This window comes from Hemitrygon akajei, chromosome 8 (genome assembly GCF_048418815.1).
Source record: "Hemitrygon akajei chromosome 8, sHemAka1.3, whole genome shotgun sequence".
Taxonomy (NCBI): domain Eukaryota; kingdom Metazoa; phylum Chordata; class Chondrichthyes; order Myliobatiformes; family Dasyatidae; genus Hemitrygon; species Hemitrygon akajei.
This window is the reverse complement of record NC_133131.1, coordinates 78277955-78304807: the sequence shown is the minus strand read 5'-3', so window position 1 is coordinate 78304807 and position 26853 is coordinate 78277955. Positions and strand designations below refer to the sequence as shown.

Here is a 26853-nt window from a genome sequence, read left to right as displayed (position 1 = left end):
AGTGTTATAACGTAAACAATGTGGAGGAACAAAAGAAAGCCCCTACATTTCTCGGTTTAATGGGTGCAAGAACGTACAGTCTCTTATGCAACCTAATAATCCATGAAAAGCGAGCAAGCAAGATGTTCGATGAAATTGTTACAATTTTACAAAATCACTTGAGCCTTAAACCACTGGTAATAGCTGAGAGATTTAAATTTTACAAAAGGAACCAGTTGAAAGATGAAAGCATTTCTGAATACATTGCAGAACTGCGCAAACTTTCCCAGTACTGTGACTTTAGAGATGGACTTTCTGATGCATTAAGGGACAGGCTTGTATGTAGCATGCAAAGTCAGAGCACTCAAACGAGGCTACTGGCAGAAAGAGACCTAACCTTAGAAAGGGCATTACAATATCGTTAGAGACTGCAGCAAAGGATGCAGCAGAACTACAGAAAAGGAAGTTGGAATGTGAAATGCACAAAATGTCCCTGAACGGTGCAAAAAGTGAAAGATGTTATCGATGTAACAAACTCCCCATGATGCAACTGACTGCAGAAAGTGTCACAGACAAGGTCATATAGAGAGAGTATGCAAGGCAGACAAAAAGCACAACTGAGTGAAAAGTCTCAAACACAAAACTAAGCAAATGCATAAAGTTACTGAATGTAAAACAGAATCGGACAACATAGAGGTGAACTGTCATGCCCAGAACTACATAGTATAACTGAAGCAGATCACAAAATCATCTGGCTCACAATAAATATATCCGGTGTAAAACTGAAAATGGAGCGGGATACAGGTCAGCTTTGTCTATAATTTCAGAGGCTGACTACAACAGACTGTTTTCTAAGATACCATTAGAGAAGACCTCAGTAATGCTAAAAATTTACACAGACAAGAAAAAGTCTCCCAAAGGCAAACTGAAAGTAAATATGACATATGGAGGCCAAACACAACAGTTAAAGGTTTATGTATTGGATTTTTTTGGACATGAATGGTTGAGAAAAATCCAACTAGACTGGCACTCAATCAAAGCTCTCAGTGTGGCATCAACAGGCAACTGCAGCCCAAATGGTAGCACTAACCAGAGACTGGCACAGCTGCTTAATGCTATTCCGAAGGTATTTTAGAAGGCAATAGATAAACAGATCGAAGACTTGGCCAAAAACTGTTCGGGATGCCAAAAAGGTCAAAATGCACCCCCACAGGCAGTGTTACACCCATGGGAGTGGCCGTCTTCACCATGGCAAAGAGTACATATTGATTTTGCAGGGCCATTCATAGACTCCATGTTTCTGATCGCTGTGGATGCTCATTCAAAGTGGCTGGAGTCTATACCAATGAAGTCAACCACCTCAGCAAAGACTGTCTTTGAGGACTTTCTTTGCCAGAAATGGCTTACCGGAACAAATTGTGAGTGACAACGGACTACAATACATGTCAGAAGAACTCCGACTATGCATGAAGAAAAATTGCATCAGTCATCTCAAGTCAGCCCCAAATGGAACAACAAATTGGGTGGCTGAAAAGCATATCCAAACCTTCAAGGAGTCCATTAAAGCGATGGACAAGGAGGGCATTTCTCTACAGTATAAGATGGACAACTTCCATTTTGTGTATCAGAGCTCTGTTTTGGGCACAACAAATCAAACACCTGCAACGCTGATCATGAGCAGGAATCTGAGATCTTGCATAGACCTCCTGAAACAAGATCTGCAGAGGGAAGTGCAGAATAAACAGTTCAGCCAATTGCCAAGTGAAGCAACAAGGAGTTTCAAGTTTGGAGAGGAACTCCCAAGTGTGTGATTACCGAGCAGACAAGTGGACACCTGGTAAGATGTCTACAAGAACTGGGCAAATGAAGTATACAGTGGATGTTGGAGATCAGACATTGAGACAGATACTGGATGCTCAACCGAAGAACACACCTGAGTCGATTGAATCTAACAAGACAGACACGTTAAAGTCTGGACTCACCTCTCAGTCAGGAAACCAAGAACATTGTCTTAGACCGGACACCTACCAAACCTGATGCCACTCCACAGGTCCAGAGGCGCTATCCTAAAAGAAACAGACAGACAGACGTACTTTATTGATCCCGAGGGAAATTGGGGTTCGTTACAGTCGCACCAACCAAGAATAGTGTAGAAATATAGCAATATAAAACCATAAATAATTAAATAATAATAAGTAAAATTATGCCAAGTGGAAATTAGTCCAGGACCAGCCTATTGGTTCAGGGTGTCTGATACTCCGAGGGAGGAGTTGTAAAGCTTGATGGCCACAGGCAGGAATGACTTCCTATGACGCTCAGAGTTATATCTCGGTGGAATGAGTCTCTGGCTGAATGTATTCCTGTGCCTAACCAGTACATTATGGAGTGGATGGGAGACATTGTTGGGAAACAGAGCGTCACCCAAAAGACTAAACCTTTAGAACTGTGAAGATAATTATGGACTGCCATTGTGCAAGTGTGTTTAATTGGAATATGCATTTATGAAAGGGAAATTGAATGTTTTGCACATATACAGTTTAATGTTGCATTAATATGAAGGGAAGGAAGTGTAATGCATGGGTCTATTTCTCTTAGAGCAATGAACCCCCCCCCCCCTTAGCATTACATTTCATTACATTTTGATCTGTTGTCTGTACATGCACATTATTTTCTTCTCTCTCTCTCTCTCTCTCTCTCTCTGCAATGTGAATACACCAGCTAAAGCCATCTTCCACATGTTTGCTTTTATGTAATTGATATGTAGTTGTGCACAGACACAACAGTTGCCATGACGTAAGTATGGTTGGACCAGGTCAGGCTGTTGGTGATGTTCGGCAAAGGACTGTCCATACTGGGTGGTGTCCCGCTGCTTCACTACTCCAGGGAGGGGCACTGGCTCAATCTAGACCAGTGTGGAATTTACACATTCTCATTGGCTCTTCCTTTTCATAGAGATATAAAGTTAAAAAAATTATTATCAATATACGTAAACAGTACGGCACCATATACTACCCTGAGATTCATTTACCTGCAGACATTCATGGTAGAATGAAGAAGTACAATAGAATCAATGAAAAACTGGACACAAAGACTGACAAACAGCCAAGGTACAACAGAAGATAAACTGCAAATACAAAAAACTAATTAATAGCAATAAATAAATAATATTGAGAACATAAGCTGTAGAGTCCTTGAAAGTGAGTCCACAGGTTGCGAAATCATTTCAGTGCTGAGGTGAGTGAAGTAATCCTGATGGCTGAAGGGTAATAACTGTTCCTGAACCTGGTGGTGTGCGTCCTGAGGCTCCTGTACCTCCTTCCCAATGGCAGCAGAAGGAAAAGAGCATAGCTTAGGGGAGGGGAGGGTACTTGATGATGGTGATGGATGCTGCTCTCTTGTGGAAGTAGATGTGTTCAATGGTGGAGAGAGCTTTTCCTGTGATGGACTGGGCTTTGCCCACCACTTGTTATAACAAGTGGCTTTTTCATTCTTGGGCATTGGTGTTTCCATAGTAGGCTGTGATGTCATTAGTCAGCAGCTAACCCAAGCTGTTTCCTGGCGAGTTAAGTTAAAATGACCCTCTTGAAACCTCAAGCCTCATAAAGGAGCCTCTGTCCCCTGTTGTAGAGGTGGAATGGTGAGCAACAGTACGGTAACGGGAACTCAAGGCAGTGGTGATGGGCAAGGTGGCATGTGCTCCCTCTGCTGGAACCAAGAGTTACTGCAAGTTCCATCACCCAGGAGAAAGTGGACAGGAACTAGGTAGGGAAGAATTGTTGATAACTATGGGCTGGAATCACCAGCAGTGTTAATAGCCAAGAGGACATATAACATTCATTTAACCATCATTCTACTGCTAGTATTGAGACATTTATTTTGAATGCATCTGTACATCAGCTGAATTTAAGGACAATCCATTGCCAAGAGTTACTCCTGAAATATTGTGTGGCAGAGCTGTAAATTCATAAAGAAAAAGTTTGTTCGTAGTAATCAGAATAACAATCAAATCGATTACTCCCCAAAGTCTCTGTACTCGCATAATGACAGAGCTAGAAAAGGCAGGGAAATTCACCCATTCAGACCACATCACCTGTTGTGAAGCAACTGCTGAATATGAATACTTGGTAGTGTCATGGAGTCATAGAGTAATCTAGCACTGAAACCCAGTGCTTCAGCCCAGCTTCATCTTTGCTTGTCCCCGTTGCCTGTGTTCACATTAATAATAGACTGGATTTTCTTTCTAATTTAATTAAACTAGGATAGCTTTACCTGTGTTTTCTTTGAGACGTAAAAGATCCCATGCTATGTACATGAAGTGCTCCAAAAGTCACAAGCAACCTTTTTATTAAACTGGCTAACCTGGACACTTATTTCACTTCCCGTTTCATGAGATCACGTAGGGACACATTTGTACAAGATTTTATGCATGGGGTGTGGGGACTGTGAACAATTAAAACCATGTAGTGCCCAACAAATTGTCACATCACCCCAATATCAGAAGGTTTTGGCTAAGGGCTTGTGCGAAAGAGGGATATTATCTTCCCAGTGGGTTCAGTGATGGTGCAGGTTGAAAATGAGTCAGTCGTTACTCTTTAAGTGTAAAGGTTGTAAAGTGTAAAGAAATAAAAACATAAAGCCATAAGACATAGGAGCAGAATTAGGCCATTCAGTCCATTGAGTTTGCTCTGCCATTCCATCATGGCTGATCCTGGATCCCACTCAACCCCATACACCTGCCTCACCATATCTTTTGATGCCCTGACCAATCAGGAATCTATCAAGTTCCGCTTTAAATATACCCATGGACTTGGCCTCCACCGCAGTCTGTGGCAGAGCATTCCACAGATTCACCACTCTCTGGAGAAAAAAAGGCCCTCCTTACTTCTATTCTAAAAGATCGTACTTAGTTTTGGGACTGTAGCCTCTGGTTCCAGATACCCCTACAACTATTTAGTCCTTCCAACATTTGATAGGTATTAGTGAGATCCCCCCACCCCCTCATTCTTCTAAATTCCAGTGAGTACAGGCCCAAAGCTTCCAAATGCTCCTCATTTGTTAACCCCTTCATTCCAGGAGTCTCCTCGTGAACTTCCTCTGGACTCTCTCCAGTGACAACACATTCTTTCTGAGATATGTGGCCCAAAACTATGGACAGTACTCTAAGTGCAGTCTGACTAGTGTCTTATAAAACCTCAGCATTATCTCCTTGCTTTTATATTCTATTCCCCTTAAAATAAATGCCAACATTGCATTTGCCTTCTTTACCACAGACTCAACCTGTAAATTAACCTTCTGGGAGTTTTGTACAAGGATTCCCAAGTCCTTCTGCACCTCCAATGTTTGAATTTCTCCCCATTCAGATAGTAATTAACCCTATTGTTCCTTTTACAAATATGCATTATCATACATTTCCCAATACTGTATTCCATCTACCTTGCCCTTTCTCCTATTTGTCTAAGTCCTGCTGCAAATACATTGCTTCCTCAGCACTACCTCCCCTCCACCTATCTTCGTATCATCCATACTTTGCCACAAAGCCATCAATTCCATTATCCAAATCATTGCCAAACAATGGGAAAAGTAACGGTCCTGATACTGACCCTGAGGAACACCACTAGTCACTGACAGCCAACCAGAAAAGGGCCTCTTTATTCCCACTTGCTGCCTCCTGCCTGTCACCAGTATCTTTCCTGTAATGCCATGGGATGTTATATTGTTAAGCAGCCTCATGTGTGGCACCTTAGCAAATGCCTCTCAAAAATCCAAGTAAATGACATCGACTACCTCTCCTTTGTCCACCCTGCTGGTTACTTCCTCAAAGGACTCTAACAGATTTGTCAGGAAAGATTTCCATTTACAAGAACCATGCTGACTTTGACTTATTTTATTATTAATGTCCAAGTACCCCAAAACCTTGTCCTTAATAATCGACTCCAACACTTTCCCAACCACTGAGGTTAGGTTAACTGGCCTATAATTTTCTTTCTTTTGCCTTCTTCCCTTTTTAAAGAGTGGAGTGACATTTGCAATCTTCTAGTCCTGTGGAACAATACCAGAATCAAGTGATTTTTGAAAGATCATGACCAATGCATCCATTATCTCTTCAGCAGTCTCTCTCAGGACTCTGGGATGCAGTTCATCTGGTTCAGGTGACTTACCCATCTTAAGACCTTTGTGTTTGCCTAGCACTTTTTCCTTTGTAATAACAATGGCAATCACTCTGCTCCCTGACACTCACAGACCTCTGGATCACTGCTAGCGCCTTCCACAGTGAAGCCTGATGCAAAGTACCCATTAAGTTCATCTGCCATTTCTTTGGCCCCTATTACTACCTCACCAGTATCATTTTCCAGTGGTCAAAAATCAACCCTCACCTCTCTTTTACTCTTTATATAACTGAAAAACTTTTAGTATCCAGCTTTATATTATCAGCTAGTTTGCCCTCATATTTCATTGTTTCCCTTCTTATAGCTTTTTTAGTTGCATTTTGTTGGATTTTAAAAGCTTCCCAATCATCCAACTTCCCACTCACTTTTGCTACCTTATATGCCCTTTCCTTGGCCTTTATGCAGTCCTTAACTTCCCTTGTCAGCCACAGTTCACTACCCCTGACATTTGAGAACTTCTTCCTCTGTGGGACATATCTATCCTACGCCTTGTGAACTACCGTAGATTTCGCACTACAGAGCGCACCTGATTAAAAGCCGCTGGCTCTAATTTTAGAAATAAAATCAATTTTGTACTTGTACAAGCCGCACCGGATTTTCGGCCGCAGGTGTCCCACGTTGTAATATGAGATATTTACACAGAAAGATATTACACGTCAGGATTTTTTAACTTTTAATTAAATCCATATGGTAACATAAACAAATACATATTGCAAATGCTTTTTTTCGAACCGTGCCTGTAACGCGGCTACTTTTAAATATACGTTGCGTATACTTTTTTACTGAACAACATTCCAATATCTCCTAACGACTGGTAAAAAATATATATACTGCAGCCTACCAGGAAAAGTTATTGATCGCCTTTAACTTAAAAGCAGCGTTTTGGCTCCGCCGCTCCGCCGCTCGCCCCCCACCTTCCCGTTTATCGCAAACCGATATTTCCCACAAGATGCGGCGAAACCGGGTGTGACGTCATAGCATCCCGGGATGTAGTACAGAAAACAAATATACTTAAAACACTTCTAACTTTAACTAACAAATGAATTACTAAGCGAAAATATTATAAACTAAATAACTGCCATAAAGGCAGCACAATGCTTTTCTTTGAGTGTTTTCCATGTTGATGAGGGTGAGTACAAATGACTGATTTACAATAATTTAATTGTGAAAGTGCGCTTGATTTATCGTACAATTTCATTGGACCTCTGTGAACTACTCATCAATTTTATTGGTCTACTGTTACGAGGCAAAATGTTTTTGGCGGCATGAAAAAAAATCATGCATTAGCCGCACCGTAGTAAAGGCCGCAGTGTTCAAAGCTGTTCAAAATGTGGGAAAAAAGTAGCGGCTTATAATCCGACATCTACGGTAGTTCCAGAAACTTCAGCCTCCTCTGCTCTGCCGTCATCCTCACCGGTCACTCCCCCCAATCCACCTGGGCAAGCTCTCATGTGCCTCTGTATTTCCCTTTATTCCATTACGACACTGATACATATGACTTAAGCTTCTCCCTCTTAAATTGTAAATACTAGAAATATAAAATAAAATTGGAAAATGCTGGAAACACTCAGCAGGTCAGGCACATTGTTCGGAAGAGAAACAGAATTAATGCTTTAGGGCAAAGACACTTCTTCATCAGAACAGTTCAAAGTAAATGTATTATCAAATTACATGTATATGTCACCAAATACAACCCTAAGATTTGTTTTCTTGTGGGCATACGCAGTAAATCCATTGAATAAAAACTATAACAAAATCAATGAAAGACCACACCAACTTGGACATTCAACCAGTGTGCAAAAGACAATAAACTGTGTAAATACAAAAATAAAGAAATAATCAATCAATCAATCAATCAATTAATTAATAAGCAATAGATACCGAGAACATGAGATGAAGAGTCCTTGAAAATGAGTCCATAGGCTGTGGCAACATTTCAAGGATGGGGCAAGTGAAGTTATCCCTTTTAGTTCAGGAGCCTGAAGGCTGAAGGTTAATAACTGCTCCTGAACCTGGTGGTGTGAGTCCTGAGACTCCTGTACCTTCTTATTGATGGAAACAGCAAGAAGACAGCATGTTCTGGGTGATGGGAGCTCGATGATGGTTGCTGCTTTCCCATGACAGTGGTCCATGTGCTCAATGGAGGGTTGGGGCGGGTATTGACCCATGATGGACTATTCTGCCTGATGAGAACGTTGAATTCTGCTGAAGAATCTTTGACCTGAAACATTAGCTCTGTTTGTGTTCTTACAGGTGTGGCCTGACCTGCTCAGCGTTTCCGGTTTTCCCTGTATTTATTCACCTCAGAGACCTGATAGATGCTGACGGTTGCAGTAGAGTACTGACGAAAAGCTGTACTCTGAAATTTGAACAAGATCCCAGCCACCTTTAATCACTCCCATGGCATCTTTCTGAGGAAGGGCAGCATAGGTTTCTATTTCATCTTGGTCAACGTTCACCCCCCGCCCCCCGCCAAAATCATATCAACAGATGAATGGACATTTATCGCATCGCAGTTTCTGTGGCCTTGCATTACAAGAAAATGTAATGTTAAAAGTAAAGCATACTTGAAAAATACTTCCCTTTCCATAAACCACATTGGGTCATCACAAAAGATGCAGTAAAATTCCAAAAATTCACAATTCAATTGTTCAAAAATTCTGATAATTCAGCGACTGGCTTACTGGGGTTCAGTTCCCGCTCTCTCCTGAAAATCACCTGGATATGTTCACTGCGCTCTACTGACACTTCCCAGATTTGCCGGAAAAATTATTATTCTACTATTTAACACCTAAAAAAAGTAAGGTGGGTTGGAATGTGAATTGGAATTACACCCAACAGCTCAAAAAAATCCGTTAGACCAGCACAATCAGAGTCCTGAGTGTGCGGATTAATGAAGTTTTTGTGTGTGTAACAGTGCACTTCCCTTCTTCTCTTTTGGAAGGGTCAGCCTTTGGGAGGGACATGCCACCAGTCTCAGGAGAGGGTCATCCCGCCATCCTTTTGTGGGGGACATTTCACCATCCATTGCTGAGGGGGCATCCCACCGTCCTCAGTTGAGGGACATCCCAATGTACCCTTGTGGGGGCAATCCCACTGCCTTCTGCTGGGTGACATCCCTCTATCCTGGTGAAGACATCTTGCATGGCAAAACATCTCACTGACCTTTGGTAGGGATAACCAGCTGGCTTCTAGGGGTGTCCCACTATGATCTGATAGAGATATCCCACTATCGTCTTGTAGCAACACTTTCCCACTCTTCTTTTCAGGTCGCACTGGGCGCTACATATTGAAGGAGAAGTGGAAAGATGTTGAAAGGCATTTGACCCCGGATGAAAAGCTCTTGCTGTCCCTGAGCAAGTGGGGCCAGCAAGCCAAGGATGTCCAGCTGATTCTCAACCGCACTGGCCCCTCCCTTGGCCTCCAGCCTGATCCAGAGAAGATCCAACGGCCTGAGAGGAACGTCCGTCGCCAGAGTCTCCCACCACTGGCAAAGCTGAGGAATAAAGGTGACCGAAGCAGCCACTTGAAAGAGGCCAAGAGGAAGTCCCTGAACTTTGCCGAAGGAGCTCGAGAGTGGCTGGAGTCCTTTGGAAAGAGCAAGGAAGCCAAAGCCAAGGTCAAAGAGACAGACACTGAGAAAGGAGCCTCCGGTATCACTCAGTCCGCGGGAGAAGACTTGAATGATCTGCTCCACCATCAAGAGGAGAAGCTGCAGAGCCTCCAAGCTGACCTTGAGGCTACTGAGATGGAGATCAGACATCTGGTGGAGGACAGCCAGCCCGAGGTCAGCAAGGAGATTCACAGGCTCCAGGAAGTGGTAGAGCAGAGGAGTGCAGAGGCTGAGGAGGTGGAGTACTGGGAGAATGAACTGAAAGCTGAGGAGCTTCATGGGGAAGAGCTGAAGGAGCAGCTGGAGGAAATGAAGAAGAAGCTGGCAGAGTGTGAGGAGAAACTCAGGGACTTCCTGCTGAAAGCCCAGAGCCTGGAGGCCAGTGCTGAGGTGGCCCAGCGCCAGAGGGAACAGCAGCGGGCTAAATCCTGCCCTGACCTCAGGGACAAGGTTCAGAAACTGAAAGAGGAGATAACCGCAAAGTCCCATGAGGCTGAACAGCTGGAGGAGGACATGAGGCTGGTGGAGACGGCCATTGGGAAGGTGGAAGATGAAATTCAGGTCAGTCTGTGGAAGGCTGTGGGGCAGTGCCAGTGACTTTCTGTGTTTGTAGCAAAACACTAAAGAGCTCTGTCAGGGATTTCTTCTGGTTGGACTTTCATATCAGTGTTGTATCCAGGCAGTGTTCTCCCTATAATGCTGCACACTGTCGTATGCTAAAAGTGCCTGTATCTCCTAAAGATGTGTACACGCTCATAGTTGTCAAGTCCTTGTTATCTCTAAGGCATGGAATTCCTGCAGATAATAAACATTACCAATATGGTCCTCTCCTTTGCACACAGTATCATCCCTAAGTCAGCAGAAATATGCCCTACAATATTCTAATGTTTTTAGCAATCAGTAATAAACACAATAAAAAGTTTAAGAATGAAAAGATAATTATGTTAGTTACCAAACTACGTTCACCGAATGTATTGAAACTGACAAGCAGTTGGCTCTGGAAACACAAGGTGAAGATGTGTAGATATCAGCTGACCTCTATTGGAACAGCACAGAGCAAGGAGACACTTGACACAAGTGGTTTGGAAACTGATCATGATATTTATGCAGTCAGTGACTGGATCGTCATGTACCGAGATACAACTGTCAGGGAAATTTGGGATGGGTCAGTCTTGTGAAGGCTTGGATCCACGGGTTTCCTTCGGTTAGAGACATAGAGTACAGCACAAGAGCAGGTCCCTTGGCCCACCTCGTCCATGCCGATCCATCTAAACTGCAAGGTCCCAGTTTAACTGTACCTGGATCATAGCCTCACAGACCCATCCTCATCCATGTACCTATCTGAACTTCCCTTAAACGTTGAAATCAAAATTACATCCGTCACTTGCACTGGCAGCTCGTTTCACACTCTCACCACCTTAAGGGTAATATGAAAAGTTTCCTCTCATGTTCCCCTTAAATATTTCACCTTTCATCCTTAACGCATGACCTCTGATTGTAGTCCAATCCAACCTCAGTGGAAAAAGCCTGCTTGCATTTACCTTGTCTATACCCCTCATAATTTTGTATTCCTCTATCAAATCTCTTCTCAACCTTCTACATTCTAGGAATAAAGTTCCAACCTTATTCAATCTTTCCTTAAAACTCATGTCCTCCAGTCCCAGCAACATCATTGTAAATTTTCTCTGCACTCTTTCAATCTTACATCTTTCCTGTAGGTAGGAGACCAAAACTACACACAATACTTGAACATCTTATAAAACTTCAACATAACATCACAGCTCCTGTACTCAATACTTACATCTAGGAAGGCCAATGTGCCAAAAGCTTTCTTTATAACCCTGTCTACCTGTGACACTACTGTCAATGAATTATGGACTTGTATTCCGTGATTCCTTTGTTCCACTACACTCCTACATGCACTACTGCTCACTGTGTAAGACTTACCCTGGTTGGTCCTCCCAAAGTGCAAAAAACCTCGCAACTATCTGCATTAAATTCAATCTGCCATTTTTCCATCTGGTCCAGATCCCGCTGCAAGCTCTGATAGTCTTCCTCGCTGTCCACTATACCCCCAATCTTGCTGTCAACTGCAAATTTGCCGATCCAGTTAACCATGTTATCACCCAGATTGTTGATAGAGATAACAAACAACAATGGACCCAGCACCGATCTCTGCAGCACTCTGTTGGGTGCTCCAGTTCCCTCCCAGATCCTAAGATGTTCAGGTTGATAGACTGCCACTGCAAATTGCCCCTAGTTTGTAAGTGAGGGGCAGAATCTGGGGCGAAGATGGGAATGTGGGGAGAATAAAATGGGATTAGTGTAGACTTGGTCAAAATGAGAATGGACTTTGTGGGCCAAAGGCCTGTTTCCATGGTGTATGACTTTAAAACCCTCAGGACCCGTGATTGTGCAGCAAATTCAAACCAATTCAGTCCTGATGCCTACAAGTGTTTTTGGGACGGAACCAGTTATTGTTTGATTCCCATCCACTCCTCCTTGGCCCAGGAATGGCCACAACTCTCCCCCAGTTTAGAACAAACAACACAGGGTTATTGGCGACTGAGGCTACAGCCATGCTGCTCCTTCTGGGCAATTAGACCTTGCTACACTTCTACAGGCAAAGTCCAATGAGAATAGGCTCCACAGTTATCCTTCTGTAGTCTAACTATCTAATGCAATAACAGACAGATGATTTTGATAGCATTGTTAGCATCTTGCAAATAAGTTTGATTGTTCTGGATACGTTCCCTCAATGAATGAATAGCCCAGACTTGAGCATTGTAATGAACTTTCTTCTGAGCTCTGGATAAGGTGCTTTGGAAGTTGTAGGTTGGTTGAGGGTTAAATGTAAGCACTGGGCCTTTTCATTTCATACCCTAGACACAATAATTAATGCCCATTCGGGTGGGGGGTGGTTCACAGCTGAATCTATGTACTTCAGATCGATGCACAATTATTCCATAGTAATTATGAGTTTGTATAATGTCAACCAATGATTTTTCAGCAGTCTGTATTGCTTTTAAAGTTTGTTTATGACAACAGTTTTGTAAAGTTCCCTTTATGTGCTAATAAAGCAGTGTTTCTTTATTTTTTAAGTCATCAAATCATCAGTTCTTTTCCATTCACAATTTAAAAGTTCATGAAACTTTTTTGCTTAGATTGGATCCTCCAGCGATGTAAGAAAAATTGGGAGGTGGGTTCTGTACACAGGTGATCTAAAGGTGGTGCCACCATCCCCACAGCCTTCACTGCTGTTATGGAAACTGCTCCAGTCTAGGCATGTGCAGGCCATTCCACAGGTTGCTTGTTCTTTCTGTAGCAGTCTCCTGATTGTGTATGGTGGGGTAGTGACACCAAGCACTGAACACACCTTGCATCTTACAAGATCATTTCCCAAAGTGGAAGCCTTTACATAGAAACATAGAAAATAGGTGCAGGAGTAGGCCATTCGGCCCTTCGAGGCTGCACCGCCATTCAGTATGATCATGCCTGATCATCCAACTCCGAACCCTGTACCTGCTTTCTCTCTATACCCCCTGATCCCTTTAGCTACAAGGGCCATATCTAACTTCCTCTTAAATATAGCCAATGAACTGGCCTCAACTGTTTCCTGTGGCAGAGAATTCCACAGATTCACCACTCTCTGTGTGAAGAAGTTTTTCCTCATCTCGGTCCTAAAAGGCTTCCCCTTTATCCTTAAACTGTGACCCCTCGTTCTGGGCTTCCCCAACATTGGAAACAATCTTCCTACATCTAGCCTGTCCAATCCCTTTAGAATTTTATACATTTCAATAAGATCCCTCCTCAGTCTTCTAAATTCCAGTGAGTATAAGCCTAGTCGATCCAGTCTTTCTTCATATGAAAGTCCTGCCATCCCAAGAATCAATCTGGTGAACCTTCTTTGTACTTCCTCTATGGCAAGAATGTCTTTCCTCAGATTAGGGACCAAAACTGCACACAAGACTCTAGGTGCCGTCTCACCAAGGCCTTGTACAACTGCAGTAGAACCTCCCTGCTCCTGTACTCAAATCCTTTTGCTATGAATGCCGACATACCATTTGCCTTTTTCACCGCCTGCTGTACCTGCATGCCCACCTTCAATGACTGGTGTACAATGACACCCAGGTCTCATTGCACCTCCCCTTTTCCTAATCGGCTACCGTTCAGATAATAATCTGTTTTCCTGTTCTTGCAACCAAAGTGGATAACCTCATATTTATCCACATTAAATTGCATCTGCCATGAATTTGCCCACTCACCTAACCTATCCAAGTCACCCTGCATCCTCTTAGCATCCTCCTCACAGTTAACACCACCTCCCAGCTTCGTGTCATCCGCAAACTTGGAGATGCTGCATTTAATTCCCTCGTCTAAATCATTAATATATATTGTAAACAACTGGGGTCCCAGCACTGAGCCTTGCGGTACCCCACTTGTCACTGCCTGCCATTCTGAAAAGGTCCCGTTTACTCCCACTCTTTGCTTCCTGTCTGCCAACCAATTCTCCATCCACATCAATACCATACCCCCAATACCGCATGCTTTAAGTTTGCACATTAATCTCCTGTGTGGGACCTTGTCAAAAGCCTTTTGAAAATCTAAATATATCACATCCACTGGCTCTCCCCTATCCACTCTAGTTACATCTTCAAAAAATTCTATAAGATTCGTCAGACATGATTTTCCTTTCACAAATTCATGCTGACTTTGTCCGATGATTTCACCTCTTTCCAAAAGTGCTGTTATCACATCTTTGATAACCGACTCGAGCATTTTCCCCACCACCGATGTCAGACTAACCTGTCTATAATTCCCCGGTTTTTCTCTCCATCCTTTTTTAAAAAGTGGGGTTACATTAGTCACCCTCCAATCCTCAGGAACTAATCCAGAATCTGAGGAGTTTTGAAAAATTATCACTAATGCATCCACTATTTCTTGGGCTACTTCCTTAAGCACTCTGGGATGCAGACCATCTGTCCCTGGGGATTTATCTGCCTTTAATCCCTTCAATTTACCTAACACCACTTCCCTACTAACATGTATTTCCCTCAGTTCCTCCATCTCACTAGACCCTCGGTCCCCTACTATTTCAAGAAGATTATTTATGTCCTCCTTAGTGAAGACAGAACCAAAGTAGTTATTCAATTGGTCTGCCATGTCTTTGTTCCCTATGATCAATTCACCTGTTTCTGACTGTAAAGGACCTACATTTGTCTTGACCAATCTTTTTCTTTTCACGTATCTATAAAAGCTTTTACAGTCAGTTTTTATGTTCCCTGCTAGCTTTCTCTCATAATCTTTTTTCCCTTTCCTAATTAAGCCCTTTCTCCTCCTCTGCTGGTCTCTGAATTTCTCCCAGTCCTCAGGTGTGCCGCTTTTTTTTTGCTAATTTATATGTTTCTTCTTTGGACTTGATACTATCCCTAATTTCCCTTGTCAGCCACGGGTGCACTACCTTCCCTGATTTACCTTCTCCCTTTCTGCCTTCCTCTCTTTCACGCCTTCGATGCAAATGACACATTTCACAGTATGTTTTGATGTACTTGTGACAAATGAAGTTAATCTTTAAAATCTTTAAAGCAAGATTTCATTTCTCAACTGGGCTATCGGGGGAGATGGGAATGCAGAAATGAAATTATAATCAGATAGGCCGATTATCTTTTTAAATAGTGGGAGTCAGTTTGCGAGAACATAGCTAATTTTTGTCCCTTTGTATACCATGTACCTAAAACACATTGAATTTAGTTTATGGAAATGTCTGCCATATTATTACTATATTGGATACTTTATCATAAAGCAGAAGAATCAGAAATATCACTAGTTCTGTTATTTATGGAGATCAGATTTGGTTATTTAACCCGTTGACACTTGCCTGCACCAATCTTATATCCCCTGATTCCCCCAATATTTTAATCATCAGAGCATAAGTGAGCCTACCTGGTTTCCAGGAGTGATGTCCTGAGTTTGCTGAGCCAAGCCAGCGTGCTAGAAGTGACCTTGGCTCAGGGAAAAGAATGTTGGCTGGTATTCCCACTCAAGTGGGAATGATCTGTGTGGATGTTGGAGGAGACGGGATGGGCAAATATACCGCGACACACTGGTGCCAAGCTTTTCCGTCCCTGCACTCAAATATGTGTGCATCCAGATTCCTGGACCTCATTTTCTTGAATGGAACATTATCCCAAGGCCACATCTGCCATTTCAGGAGATTCCAATGACAATTCTCTTTCCTGAAAGGCACGATATTCTCCCATTGTCACAGGCAGCATCCATTGTTCAGTTGGCCACTGTAAGCTGCCCCTGGTATGTGGATGAGTGATAGATTCGGGGTGGGGGGGGGCGGTGTAGAGAAGTGCTGAACCATGGAGTGGGACAGTTCACTCAGTGAAGAGTGTTTGAAGACTGGGGATAGCTCAACACCACAAGTAGCTGAAGATCTACAATCTGGCTGGAAAATATTTATGGATGAGGGTTAGTGAGAAGATGGGGTGATGGGGTGAAAATAGTAACTGAGAGGGGCTACACTTGGGGACAAAGATGGGTGAAAAATTAGTGGTGTCTTGCATTCCTCTAATGTGAAGTTAAATGAATATCCAGGTAAGTATATTTCAAAATGTAAATCAAAATTGCTATAAAATCTCAGCAAGCCACGAAAGAAAACAAACTGTAAGACTGTCAGAATAAAGATCCTTCATCAGAATTGGGGAAAATGAGTTTTAAAAAAGAGTATCCTTAAGTAGATATGAATGGTAGTTTTAAGTCCATAATTTAAAATGTACTAAAACTTTTAGTTACACCTGGCAACGGCCTTCAAAATCGGCTTGGCTTTCCACCAATTGCATTGATTAGCCTTAACGGTTTCTCAGCCGTCTACAGCTACTGTGTGGGCCTGTTTTGCAGATTTGTATTCGTCATTTGCCTTCATAGTGGGCAACATAACACTGACATTTACCCTCAGAAAATGCAGCCAAGCTTCTAGGCCTCTGCCACTAAGCTTGTTTCACAGTACTACACAGGACAGACATCCTGAAACACCCAGGAGTCTTGGAGCAGGATGAAAAAAACCCACTTCTTTTCACCGCAGAAGTGAAACTGAGCTAAGTTGACACTTAAGCAATGTCCAGGGAATGTCAGCCCCTGCCATTTAACACAGTCCAGTTCTTGTGCTTTAGTAATACTTAACTGATTTAAAACTCTCCTGAAAATCTAAACATTGTTTTGGTTTAAAGCAGGGGTTCCCAACCTTTTTTGTCCAATGGACCAATACCTTTAAGCAAGGGATCTGTAAGCCAGGGGTTGGGAGCATCTGGCTTAAAGTGATGCTTTCATATAATATGGCACATACATCAATTTCCCATAATGCCCACTTTAACACGGATTGTAAAAACAGAACCTGGTTTACTTGCTAAAAATACAATAGACCCATCTTATTCAGCACCAATATGTTCTATGATCTTTTGTCATCATCGTGTTGTGTCTTCATTGATTACTTGCCAAGATCCTCATGTTTCTTACAATGTTGTAGGAAGACAATTGTTCCATCGAGTTTATGCCAAAGCTTGACCAACCTCGTTGCACAGGGTCATAGGAAAGTTATGAGTGGTGGGTGGAGATACGTCTCTACCAGAGGAGGTGTAAGGTACTTCTTCCTTCCGCTAGCCTGCAGGTCACCCTTGGGCAAGGTGTAACACCTGCTTAGCCCCCTGATCAGGGTCATGTGAAGCTATGGGAGCAGGTGGTGGATGGTCGTATGAGCAGCTGGTGTTTCTCAGAAGTCCTGGTTATGCAACCATTGACGTCAGGCAGACAGTTTCTGAAGAGTATTGATAATGACTGGGGTCACCCATCTTGTAAAGACACTGCCCAGAAGAAGGGAATGGCAAACCACTTCCATAGAAAAGTTTGCCCAGAACAATCATAGTCATGATTGCATGATTGCAAACATCATATGACACAGCATATAATGATGATGATGAATAGGAAAGATAAAAGAAAGGGCCTCAAGCAATCTCAGAAGATTGTGCCACTAAGAAACTACTAGATTGCTATCATTGCTACATTGTAAGAAATCTGATAGTCAATGTTTGCACAGCAAATTCTCATCAATGGCATTAAAGCAATGACTTGATCACCTGCTTTCAGTGATTTTGAACTAGGAAGAGCCATTACCACTTTTCATCAGCATGTGTTATTTTTACTCAACTTACTAACGGCGTTGAGAAAAAATGGGGCCCTTGATTAATTTTCTCTCAGTGCTGCCTTTCTGGAATAAGTGCATGTGGGCCACAGATGGAACCACAATCTGTCCTGTCAGAAAGCTGTAAGTTAGCGATTATCTTACTGACTACCATTTAGATGATGGTACTCCACTGCAGCACCAAGGGGAATTGCAATATACGTGATCCCCTTGTTATAGCTGTCTGGATTACAAAAATCACTACCAAAAGTTTGTGATACAGGATAAAATTCACTTTGTGTATTCATGTGTAGAGAAATGTAAATAAATAATCACAGTCTCATTTTAATTCATGCTTTTTGAAGAATGCACAGTTGATGTGGCTTTGCATTACAGAAAGTCATATTAAAGACTGTTTTCTAGAAAGACCATCTCTCTGTAACACAAGGGTATGGTCAGACAGCCTTGTTCCAAAGAAATGTGCACAGTTGTCCATCTGTTTATTGAGGCGAATTAAAAATCTAAATTTGGCTTCTCTGAGCAGGAGCTGAGAGAATAGTGTGGAGCTGTGTCCAAACTTCTTTCAAAAACAAATTAACCAGTCACTTTCATAGTCGGTGACCTGCTGTGTGCAAACTGGTTGCGCTTGCTAATGTTAGGACAGATTCTACTCCTCAAGTGTGAATCGTTGGCTGTGAGCTTTGTGATGTCTTGTTATCCTCAGAGGAGAGTACACAAACATATAATTACTTCTTTTCAAGAGTAACACACACAAAATACTGAAGAAACGCAGCAGGTCAGGCGGCCTCCAAGGAAAGGAATAAAGAGTTGATGTTTTGGACCGAGACTCTTCATCAGGACTCTAATTCAGTGGAAACAAATGTGATAAACAATCTCACTCAGCTTTCTCAGTGTCTCCAGCCAGTTCTGCCGACACACAGCCATTCCGAAATCTTGGTCTGCCTTCCCCATCTGGGGATTAAATGGACTCACTATCCAGTAGATCCCAGTACCCTTTTCCCTTCTGCAATAATGTCAATTATCTGCCACTCCAAGACAGAATAAATCAAACAGCAGCACTGGTCGCTCACTGCACACTGCCTTTCAGATTAAAGGGTGCCATTGAAAGGTTTCTCCCATTTTATGAGGAGCCCTGTAACAGGCCCGTGATTACCCCATGATATCAGATGCTTTAGTACGATGTATTTATATATTGTAATGGGTAGAAGTTTTAAATCCAATGTGCGATTTTAAAAGGCGATTAAAGTACTCAGCTGATTAGGTCTGAGATGTTGTGCTTAGGTTCTCATTAGGCTAATGGCCCTATTCACAGATGTGAAGATTGCATTCAGGGCCATTTTCACAGTCAGTTAAATGATAATGTAATCAGACCCTTATTATATACATAATGAACAATTTCTGTGCAACACTCAGGCTGCGTCCACACTACACCGGATAAATCCGTAACCAAAGCCTTTTCTCTTCGTTTTTACCCTCTGTCCACACTAAAACAGTGTTTCTGTCCCCCGAAACTGGATTTTTTCAGAAACGCTCTCCAAAGTGTGTAATTTTGAAAACGCTGGATTGGCCGGATCAGTATGGATGGGGTAACTGGGGAAATCTGAAAACGCTGTCAGACGGCAGCGCACCATTTCATTGTTTTCTTGAACGCAACCTAACAATTTCAGAACAGATGGCAACGAGACTGATGCCAGAAGAGTTAGAAATGTACTCACCAAATACTTTGACTCATAACTTACGGAATAAATAAGTATACTCACTTTGCCCTGTTTTCTGTCCTTGCTCGTATGAAGGTGGTTTACCTATTTATGCAAGTACTTCTCTGACAATAGATGTGTAACAGCCTAATGTAACATTGTATGGAAATACAAGATAACACTGATGCAGACATGTTCTATACATTTAACAAGGCACTTTATTAATGCAACAGTTAGTCAGTTTTTCAATGTTCGTCGTCAGCCGGGTCAATCTGTCCATGAACTCCCTGTCGGTTGCTTCCATACACTCCAATATTTGTGTTTTTTTAACTTTTAAGTTCTCCTGCATGAGAGCCAACAATTGTCCGTCGTTTAAAGTTTTTCTAGTCTGTAACTACACAAATACACACTTTCACAGTGAGATTCAACACCAAACATGTCGCTTGTTTTCGGTAGATGTGTCCTGCGCATGCTCAGTAGGAGGAGATTCGCCGAACTCTCTGTTTCAATGTGGACAGAGGTATTTTTAAAAGCGCAGTGTGGACACCTATTGTTTTTACGCGAAACCCGTGTTTTCAAAATTATCCGGTCTAAGGCTACATCCACACTAGACCGGATAATTTTGAAAACGCCAGTTTCGCGTAAAAATGATAGGCGTCCACACCAAGTGTTTTTGAAAATACCTCCATCCACATTAAAACGGGTATTTGGGTGAAGCTCCTCCTACTGGGCATGCAGAGGACACATCTACAGAAAACAAGCGACATGTTTGGTGTCCAATCTCGCTGTGAAAGTGCGCGTTTGTGCAGTTACAGACCAGAGAAACTTAAAAGGAAATTGCCAAACGATGGACAGCTGTTGACTCTCATGCAGGAGGACTTAAAACTAAAATAAATAAATACTGGAGCGTGTGGAGGCAACCGACTGGGAGTTCACGGCCAGATTGACCCGGCTGACGACAAGCATTGAAAAACTGACTAACTCTGTTGCATAAATAAAGCCCCTTGTTAAATGTATAAAACATGTCTGCATCAGTGTTATCTTGTATTTCCAAACAATGTTACATTAGGCTGTTACACATCTATTGTCAGAGAAGTACTTGCATAAATAGGTAAACCACCTTCATACGAGCAAGGGCAGAAAACGGCAAAGTGAGTATACTTATTTATTTGGTAAGTTAAGGGTCAAAGTATTTGGCGAGTACTTTTCTAACTCTTCTGGCTTCAGTCTCATTGCTGTCTGTTCTGAAATTGTTAGGTTGCGTTCAAGAAAACAATGAAATAGCGCGCTGCCGTCTGACAGCGTTTTCAGATTTCCCCAGTTACCCCGTCCACACTGATCCGGTTTCAAAATTACACACTTTGGAGAGCGTTTCTGTAAAGTTCCAGTTTCAGGGGATGAAAAGGCCATTTTAGTGTGGACGGAGGGTAAAAACGATGAGAAAAAGCTTTGGTTACGGATTTATCCAGTATAGTGTGGACTTAGCCTAAGATTAAATGCAATCATTCCGAATTCAGATAAGGTCCGTGTACATTTTCTAGTCCCTCTCTGTTCTACCATCAGTACTCCTCTAAACTCTCTTATTTTGACACTCTAGATTGTCTGCTCCATTGAAGTGACTGTATTGGCTACTGCAATGACTGTTAGCCCAGAATGATTACAGATGGCCAAACAAGTGGCCACTAAAGTCTTCCTGTGGCATCAAGGGGGCTCCCAACAGCAAGTAAGCCTTCAATGGCACTTCTTCATAGGCTGCCCCAAGGTGCCCTGAAAACCTCTGACAGCTTACATGAAAGTAAAGTAAGACGGGATAAAATTATTTTCACCCAGAGTGCAGAGAACCAGGTAGGAATTTGTGGCATTACTGTCCATAAACCAGCCCTGGTGGTTTCTGACACTGAATAGCACAACGACATACTTAGCCTCAGAGATCCAGCAGTCCATCCTCAACCCTGACCAGCACAGTCTTCTGGTGCTCCCTCTGATAATGTGAGTTTCCTCCAGGGCCTCCAATTTTCCGACACATCCCAAAGGTGTACGGGTTAACTGTCTCGTACAACTCGTGTGTAAGTGAATAGTGATGAGAATATAGGGAGAATAAAATGGGGTTAGTGCAGGATTGGAGGTAGTTAGAGTCTGTCAAACTCAACGAGCTGAAGAGCCATTTCCTACACTATACAACTCTGACTCAATGAATTGTAGCTTGTGTCCCTCCTCAGAGTGCCTTTGCTCTGCTGCTGAGCTCAGCAGTAAGTCCAGCACCAGTGGGCAGTGCCGAAACCCTGTGCATCTCAGACACTTCCATCTGCCTGGGAGGAGGTGGAAAGCGAAGATGAGCTGCATTGAATACCTCCCACTATTGCTGAGGTCAGACCTGCACCATGGTCTTGCTTCTCTCTGCATCCTCACTGTGTTCAAATAATACAGACAATTGCCGTTTAATATAACTCATTTAATACTGTAGGATAACTAGAAAAGGAGCCTCAGTCCTTGAGACACTTCCACCATTCAGTGAATAAATGCAGCTGCTTTCTTGTCTGATCTCCGTTACCCATTATCCCTGAGGCGCTTCACATGACGATAATCAGAAGTTGACCAATCAAGTCAAGGAAGGGGATATTAAGCCAGAGAACAAAGTCTGAGGAACGGTGGTTTTAAAAAGTGCCTGAAAAGAATAACATGAGATAGATCAGAAAGAGAATTCGGGGAGAGGATGCTTAAGCTGATGATGGTATGACTGAGTCATCGTAATATGAGGCTAGGCCCAAGAAAGTCGACTACTCTAAGATCAATCCAATCCTCCCTTCCTGCATTGCCCTTCATTTTTCTATCATCCACGTGCCTAAAAATCACCCCTAATGTAGCTGTATCTACCACCAACCCCAGCAGGGTGTTCCTTGCACCCACCACTCTCCGTGTAAAAAAAAGACTTCTGACACCACCACCCCCCACCTGCTTGTTTACAGGGTCCAAGACATCACCTCTTCAGGAATGAGGATCGATCTCCTAGATACTGCTAACTGCAACTCAAAAAATAAAACTCAAGTGGACAAATTATTTTTCAAAGTTTATATGTTTGGATCCTTTTGCTTTATATTTGTGAAAATATTGAAACTGGGAGAACTGTCATTTGACTGAGAGTAGCTGGAGGCAGAAGGTCATTGCAATGACGACCCATTGGAGGATTCTATCATTGAGTCTGAATTATAGTACTGTGCAATAATCTTAGGCATGTGTTTATACAGCTAGAGTGCCTAAGATTTTTTGCACAGTACTACATATAATGCCAACTCAGTAAAACAAATATGCCAATACTAAATAAATTACTACCTTTAAAAGCTCTGTGGTGACATCATCACCCATGTGCTAATGATTATAAATATTTCACAGTATGAGTTCAGCCAGTTGTATGTGCTGTGGTGGTGCTGCTCAACGTCAAAAGGCTAGGCACCTGGCTGGTGTTATACAACTCAGAGAATGCTTGAATAATAGAATGCCAGTTCACAATTCTCCCATAGTAGCTGACAGCCACTAGACCAGGGGCTCCCAATCCTTTTTATGCCACAGACCCCTACCATTCACTGGAGGGTCTGTGGACGCAAGGTTGGGAACCCCTACCCCAGAGTAAACTCTCCAGACTCACTTGAAGTGCCCTTTTAGGGAGACAGGATTCTGATACCTATGGGAAAGAAAATCATCTAGTGTGAAGTAACCTATTGTTTGGTTTAGTCTGCTGGAAAAGCTGACTGTATTCCCACCGACTTTGGAAATACTTGGCAAATCATGATTGACTCCAGGGGCTTTCAGCATAAGAAAGATTCCAAAGCCAGTGAAAAGTCTGAATTTTGTTGTAAAATCTAATCCAGTGAGGCCAGTATTGACATAGGGACTGGAGTTTACCATTCAGCCTCTTGAGCAGATTCCATCATTGAAAGAGATTCCATTTGATCTTACACAATTTACCCTCTCTGTTCTATACCTCTTGAGGTTATCATTCTTTTTCAGTCTGAAATTTCCAAGTTTCCCTTCCATTCACAGCCCCATGGAGAGAGTCCCACATTTCCATGACCCTCAGTGGGAGCACTGTCATTCCTGTCACAACCTTGTCAATACAAACCCCACCATGAGACAAGAAATGAAGTGTTGCCCTCCTGAGGGTGTAAAAAGAAAGTCTGTGTTCTAAATTAGATTCAGCATCACTATTATATGCCGCGTCATATGACATATGACATAGGCGATCGCGGTCTTTCCATCACCATGATAGTTTTCAGCATTTTTTGCCATTGCCTTCTTCTGGGCAGTATCTTTACAAGATGGGTGACCCCAGCCATTGTCTGCGCAGTGTGGTGGTCACATAACCAAGACTGTGATATGCACCAGCTGCTCATTTGACCATCCACCATCAAGAAGGTAGCTCATCACTACCTTCTCAAGGGCAACTAGGGATGGGCAGTAAATGCTGGCTTAGCTGGCGACGTCCACATCCCATAAGTGATGAAATAAGAAAAACAAAAAAAAATCTCCCATGGCCTCACATGGCCCTCAATGGGGCTAAACAGATGCTGCACCTTGCCCAAGGGTGACCTGCAGGCTACTGGAGGGAAGGAACACCTTACACCTCCTTTTAGTAGAAATGTATCTCCGCCCCTCCACTTTGATCAGGGGTCCAAGGACCTCTTGGTTAATAGTAGTGGGCCATGCTGTTAAAAAGGTTGGGAACTCCTGACCTAGATTAAGGCAACCAATCCTATGTATCTCCAGGAAGAGCAGGGAATGTGGTTGCTATGCTGATCAACATTTATACTTTGTTAATCATTTGTGAGAGCTTGCTGTGTGCTAACCGAATGCTTTGTTCCTTATGTTACCGAAATACATATATTTTGGCTATTACACATTTTGCGAAAGCCCAGAGGTTGTGTCATAGCAATTCCCATAAACGGAACAATTTCCCCACATCTGCTCCTAGTGAATCCTTCTAAAACTTACACACTTCAATAACAATTCTCTTAAATTTCTAAATTTCTAACTGTCTGCTCCTTTAGTAGTCCTTTATTTTATTTATTTAGAGATACAGTACGTTAACAGGTCCTCCTGGCCCAGTGAGCCTACACTGCCCAATTATACCCATGTGGCTGTTTAATCTATCAACCCATACCTCTTTGGAAGGTGGGAAGAAACCAGAGCAGCCCGAGGAAACCTATGTGGCATTGGGAGCCTTGAACTTAAGTCATTGAGGCTGTAAACAATGTTGCACTAACTGCCAGGCTACCATCCTGCACCAATCATCTAGAATATTTCTGATGCAACATTTTACCTACCCCACCTGCTATCCTGCTTTCATTCTGGTGATGAGAGGCTTTGCCCACCCCAGCAGATGATACCACCTTAGCAGGCTGCATCTCAAATAACAAAGAGTTGGGGTACAGGAAGAAGATAGGCAGCTTAGTGACATGGTGTCATGACAACAACCTTTCCCTCAATGTCAACCAAACAAACAAGCTGATCATTGACTTCAGAAAGGGAGGGCATTGCCCAGGCTCCCGTTTACATCATCAGTGCTGGGGTTGAGAGTTGAGAGCTTTAAGAGATGTGAACTTAGTCAAAAACCTGTCCTGGTCCCATCACATTGATGTCACACCCAAGAAAGCTCGCCAGTTTCTTCAGGAGGCTAAACAAATTGGCATATTCTCATCAAACCTTACCAATTCTCATTGATGCATCATAGAAACACTTCTGTCTTTGTGCATGGCTGCTTGGTATGGCAACTGCTCTGCACAAGAAACTGCAGAAGGTTATTGATGCAGTTCTGTACATCACAGCAATCAGCCTCCCCTCTGTGAAGCAACACTCACAAAATGCTGGAGGATCTCACCAGATCAGGCAGCAACATGGATAAACAGTCAACATTTTGACCAAGACGCTTCATCAGAACTGGAAAGGAAGAGGGGAAGAAACCAGAATACAAATCTTAAGGGTCTTGGCCCGAAATGCTGACTATTTATTCATTTCCGTAGATGCTGCCTGACCTGTTCTTCCAGCATTTTGTGTGTGTTGCTCTGGATTTCCAGCATCTGCAGAATCTCTTGTGTTCCCCTGTATGGAATCTGTCTATACAAATCAGTGCCTCAGTAAAGCAGCTAACGTAATTGAAGACCCCACCCATCGGAGTCTCTCCCTTTTCCCATCGGGTAGAAGATACAGAAACCTGAAATGCACACCAGCAAGCTGAAGACCAGCTTCTATCCCATTGATATCAGACAGTTGAATGGACCTGTTACACGATAAGGTGGAACCTTGACTTCTCAGCCTACCTCGTCATGATCTTGCACTTTATCAAGTACCTGCACTATACTTTACCAGTAGCTTTTACTCTTTATTCTACATTGCTATTATTTTACCTTATTCGAGGCCTGGCACCGAACCACTGTGTGATTTGAGATCAAGGTACTGTTGTAATGATCTGATCTGTATGAACAGTAAGCGAGACAAGCTTTTCACTGTATCTCAGTACACGTGACAATAACAAACCAACACCAAATACTCTCTTTCCCTCCTGCAGAGGAAACAATGTGAAGTGGAAGATCTGACCAAGGAGCTGCGTCAGGCAAACCTCCTCCAGTTCATTCAAAGGACTGGCAGTAAGGTCAGCATCGTCCCTGCGCAGGAGTGCTCAGCTGAGGTCACAGGTGAGTGAGAAGTATCCCTTCCACGTCTTAGTGCTTGCTCTACTATTTTATATTGCTAGATAAAACTCTCCACACTAGTTTTATACCCCTCAATTTCTGAGTGTCTGAAATCTAACATCTCAGTCTTCAGCTGAACATCCATCGTCCTGGGCATACAGAATTCCACAGATTTACAAACATCTTCACAGAGAAATTTCTCCTCATCTAAGTGCTAAGTGCCAGGTTTTTTGAATTATTCTGCCCCCCACCCCTGTTCTGAATTCCTCAGCTGGAGGGGACAACATTCATTATCTACCCTGACAGTCACTCTCAGAAGCTCATAAACCTCAGTATGACATGAGTTTACTGCAATGTCTTTGTAACCTGGGCTCAGGCCAGGCACCGAACCACTGTGTACACCAACACTGAGGTCAGTACATCCCTTCACAGGAATGGAGATCTAAATTGCACACGGTTCTCCAGTAGAAGTGCTGTCCAATCATTGAAATCGAAATGCTGTACAATCCCA

General features: G+C 42.8%; 1 protein-coding gene across 2 annotated transcripts in view; it reads left to right on the top strand.

The window, feature by feature from the left end:
- The window catches only part of LOC140732008 (ras association domain-containing protein 8-like), a 116851-nt gene that overhangs the window by 48966 nt on the left and 41032 nt on the right, over positions 1 to 26853 (top strand). Inside the window, exons 3-4 of one of the 2 annotated variants that reach the window (XM_073054075.1) lie at positions 9416 to 10320; positions 26219 to 26345. In XM_073054075.1, the coding sequence (XP_072910176.1) occupies positions 9416 to 10320; positions 26219 to 26345 (1032 nt within the window). The remainder of the gene's footprint in view (positions 1 to 9415; positions 10321 to 26218; positions 26346 to 26853) is intronic. The other variant, XM_073054076.1, reaches the window with a different exon arrangement.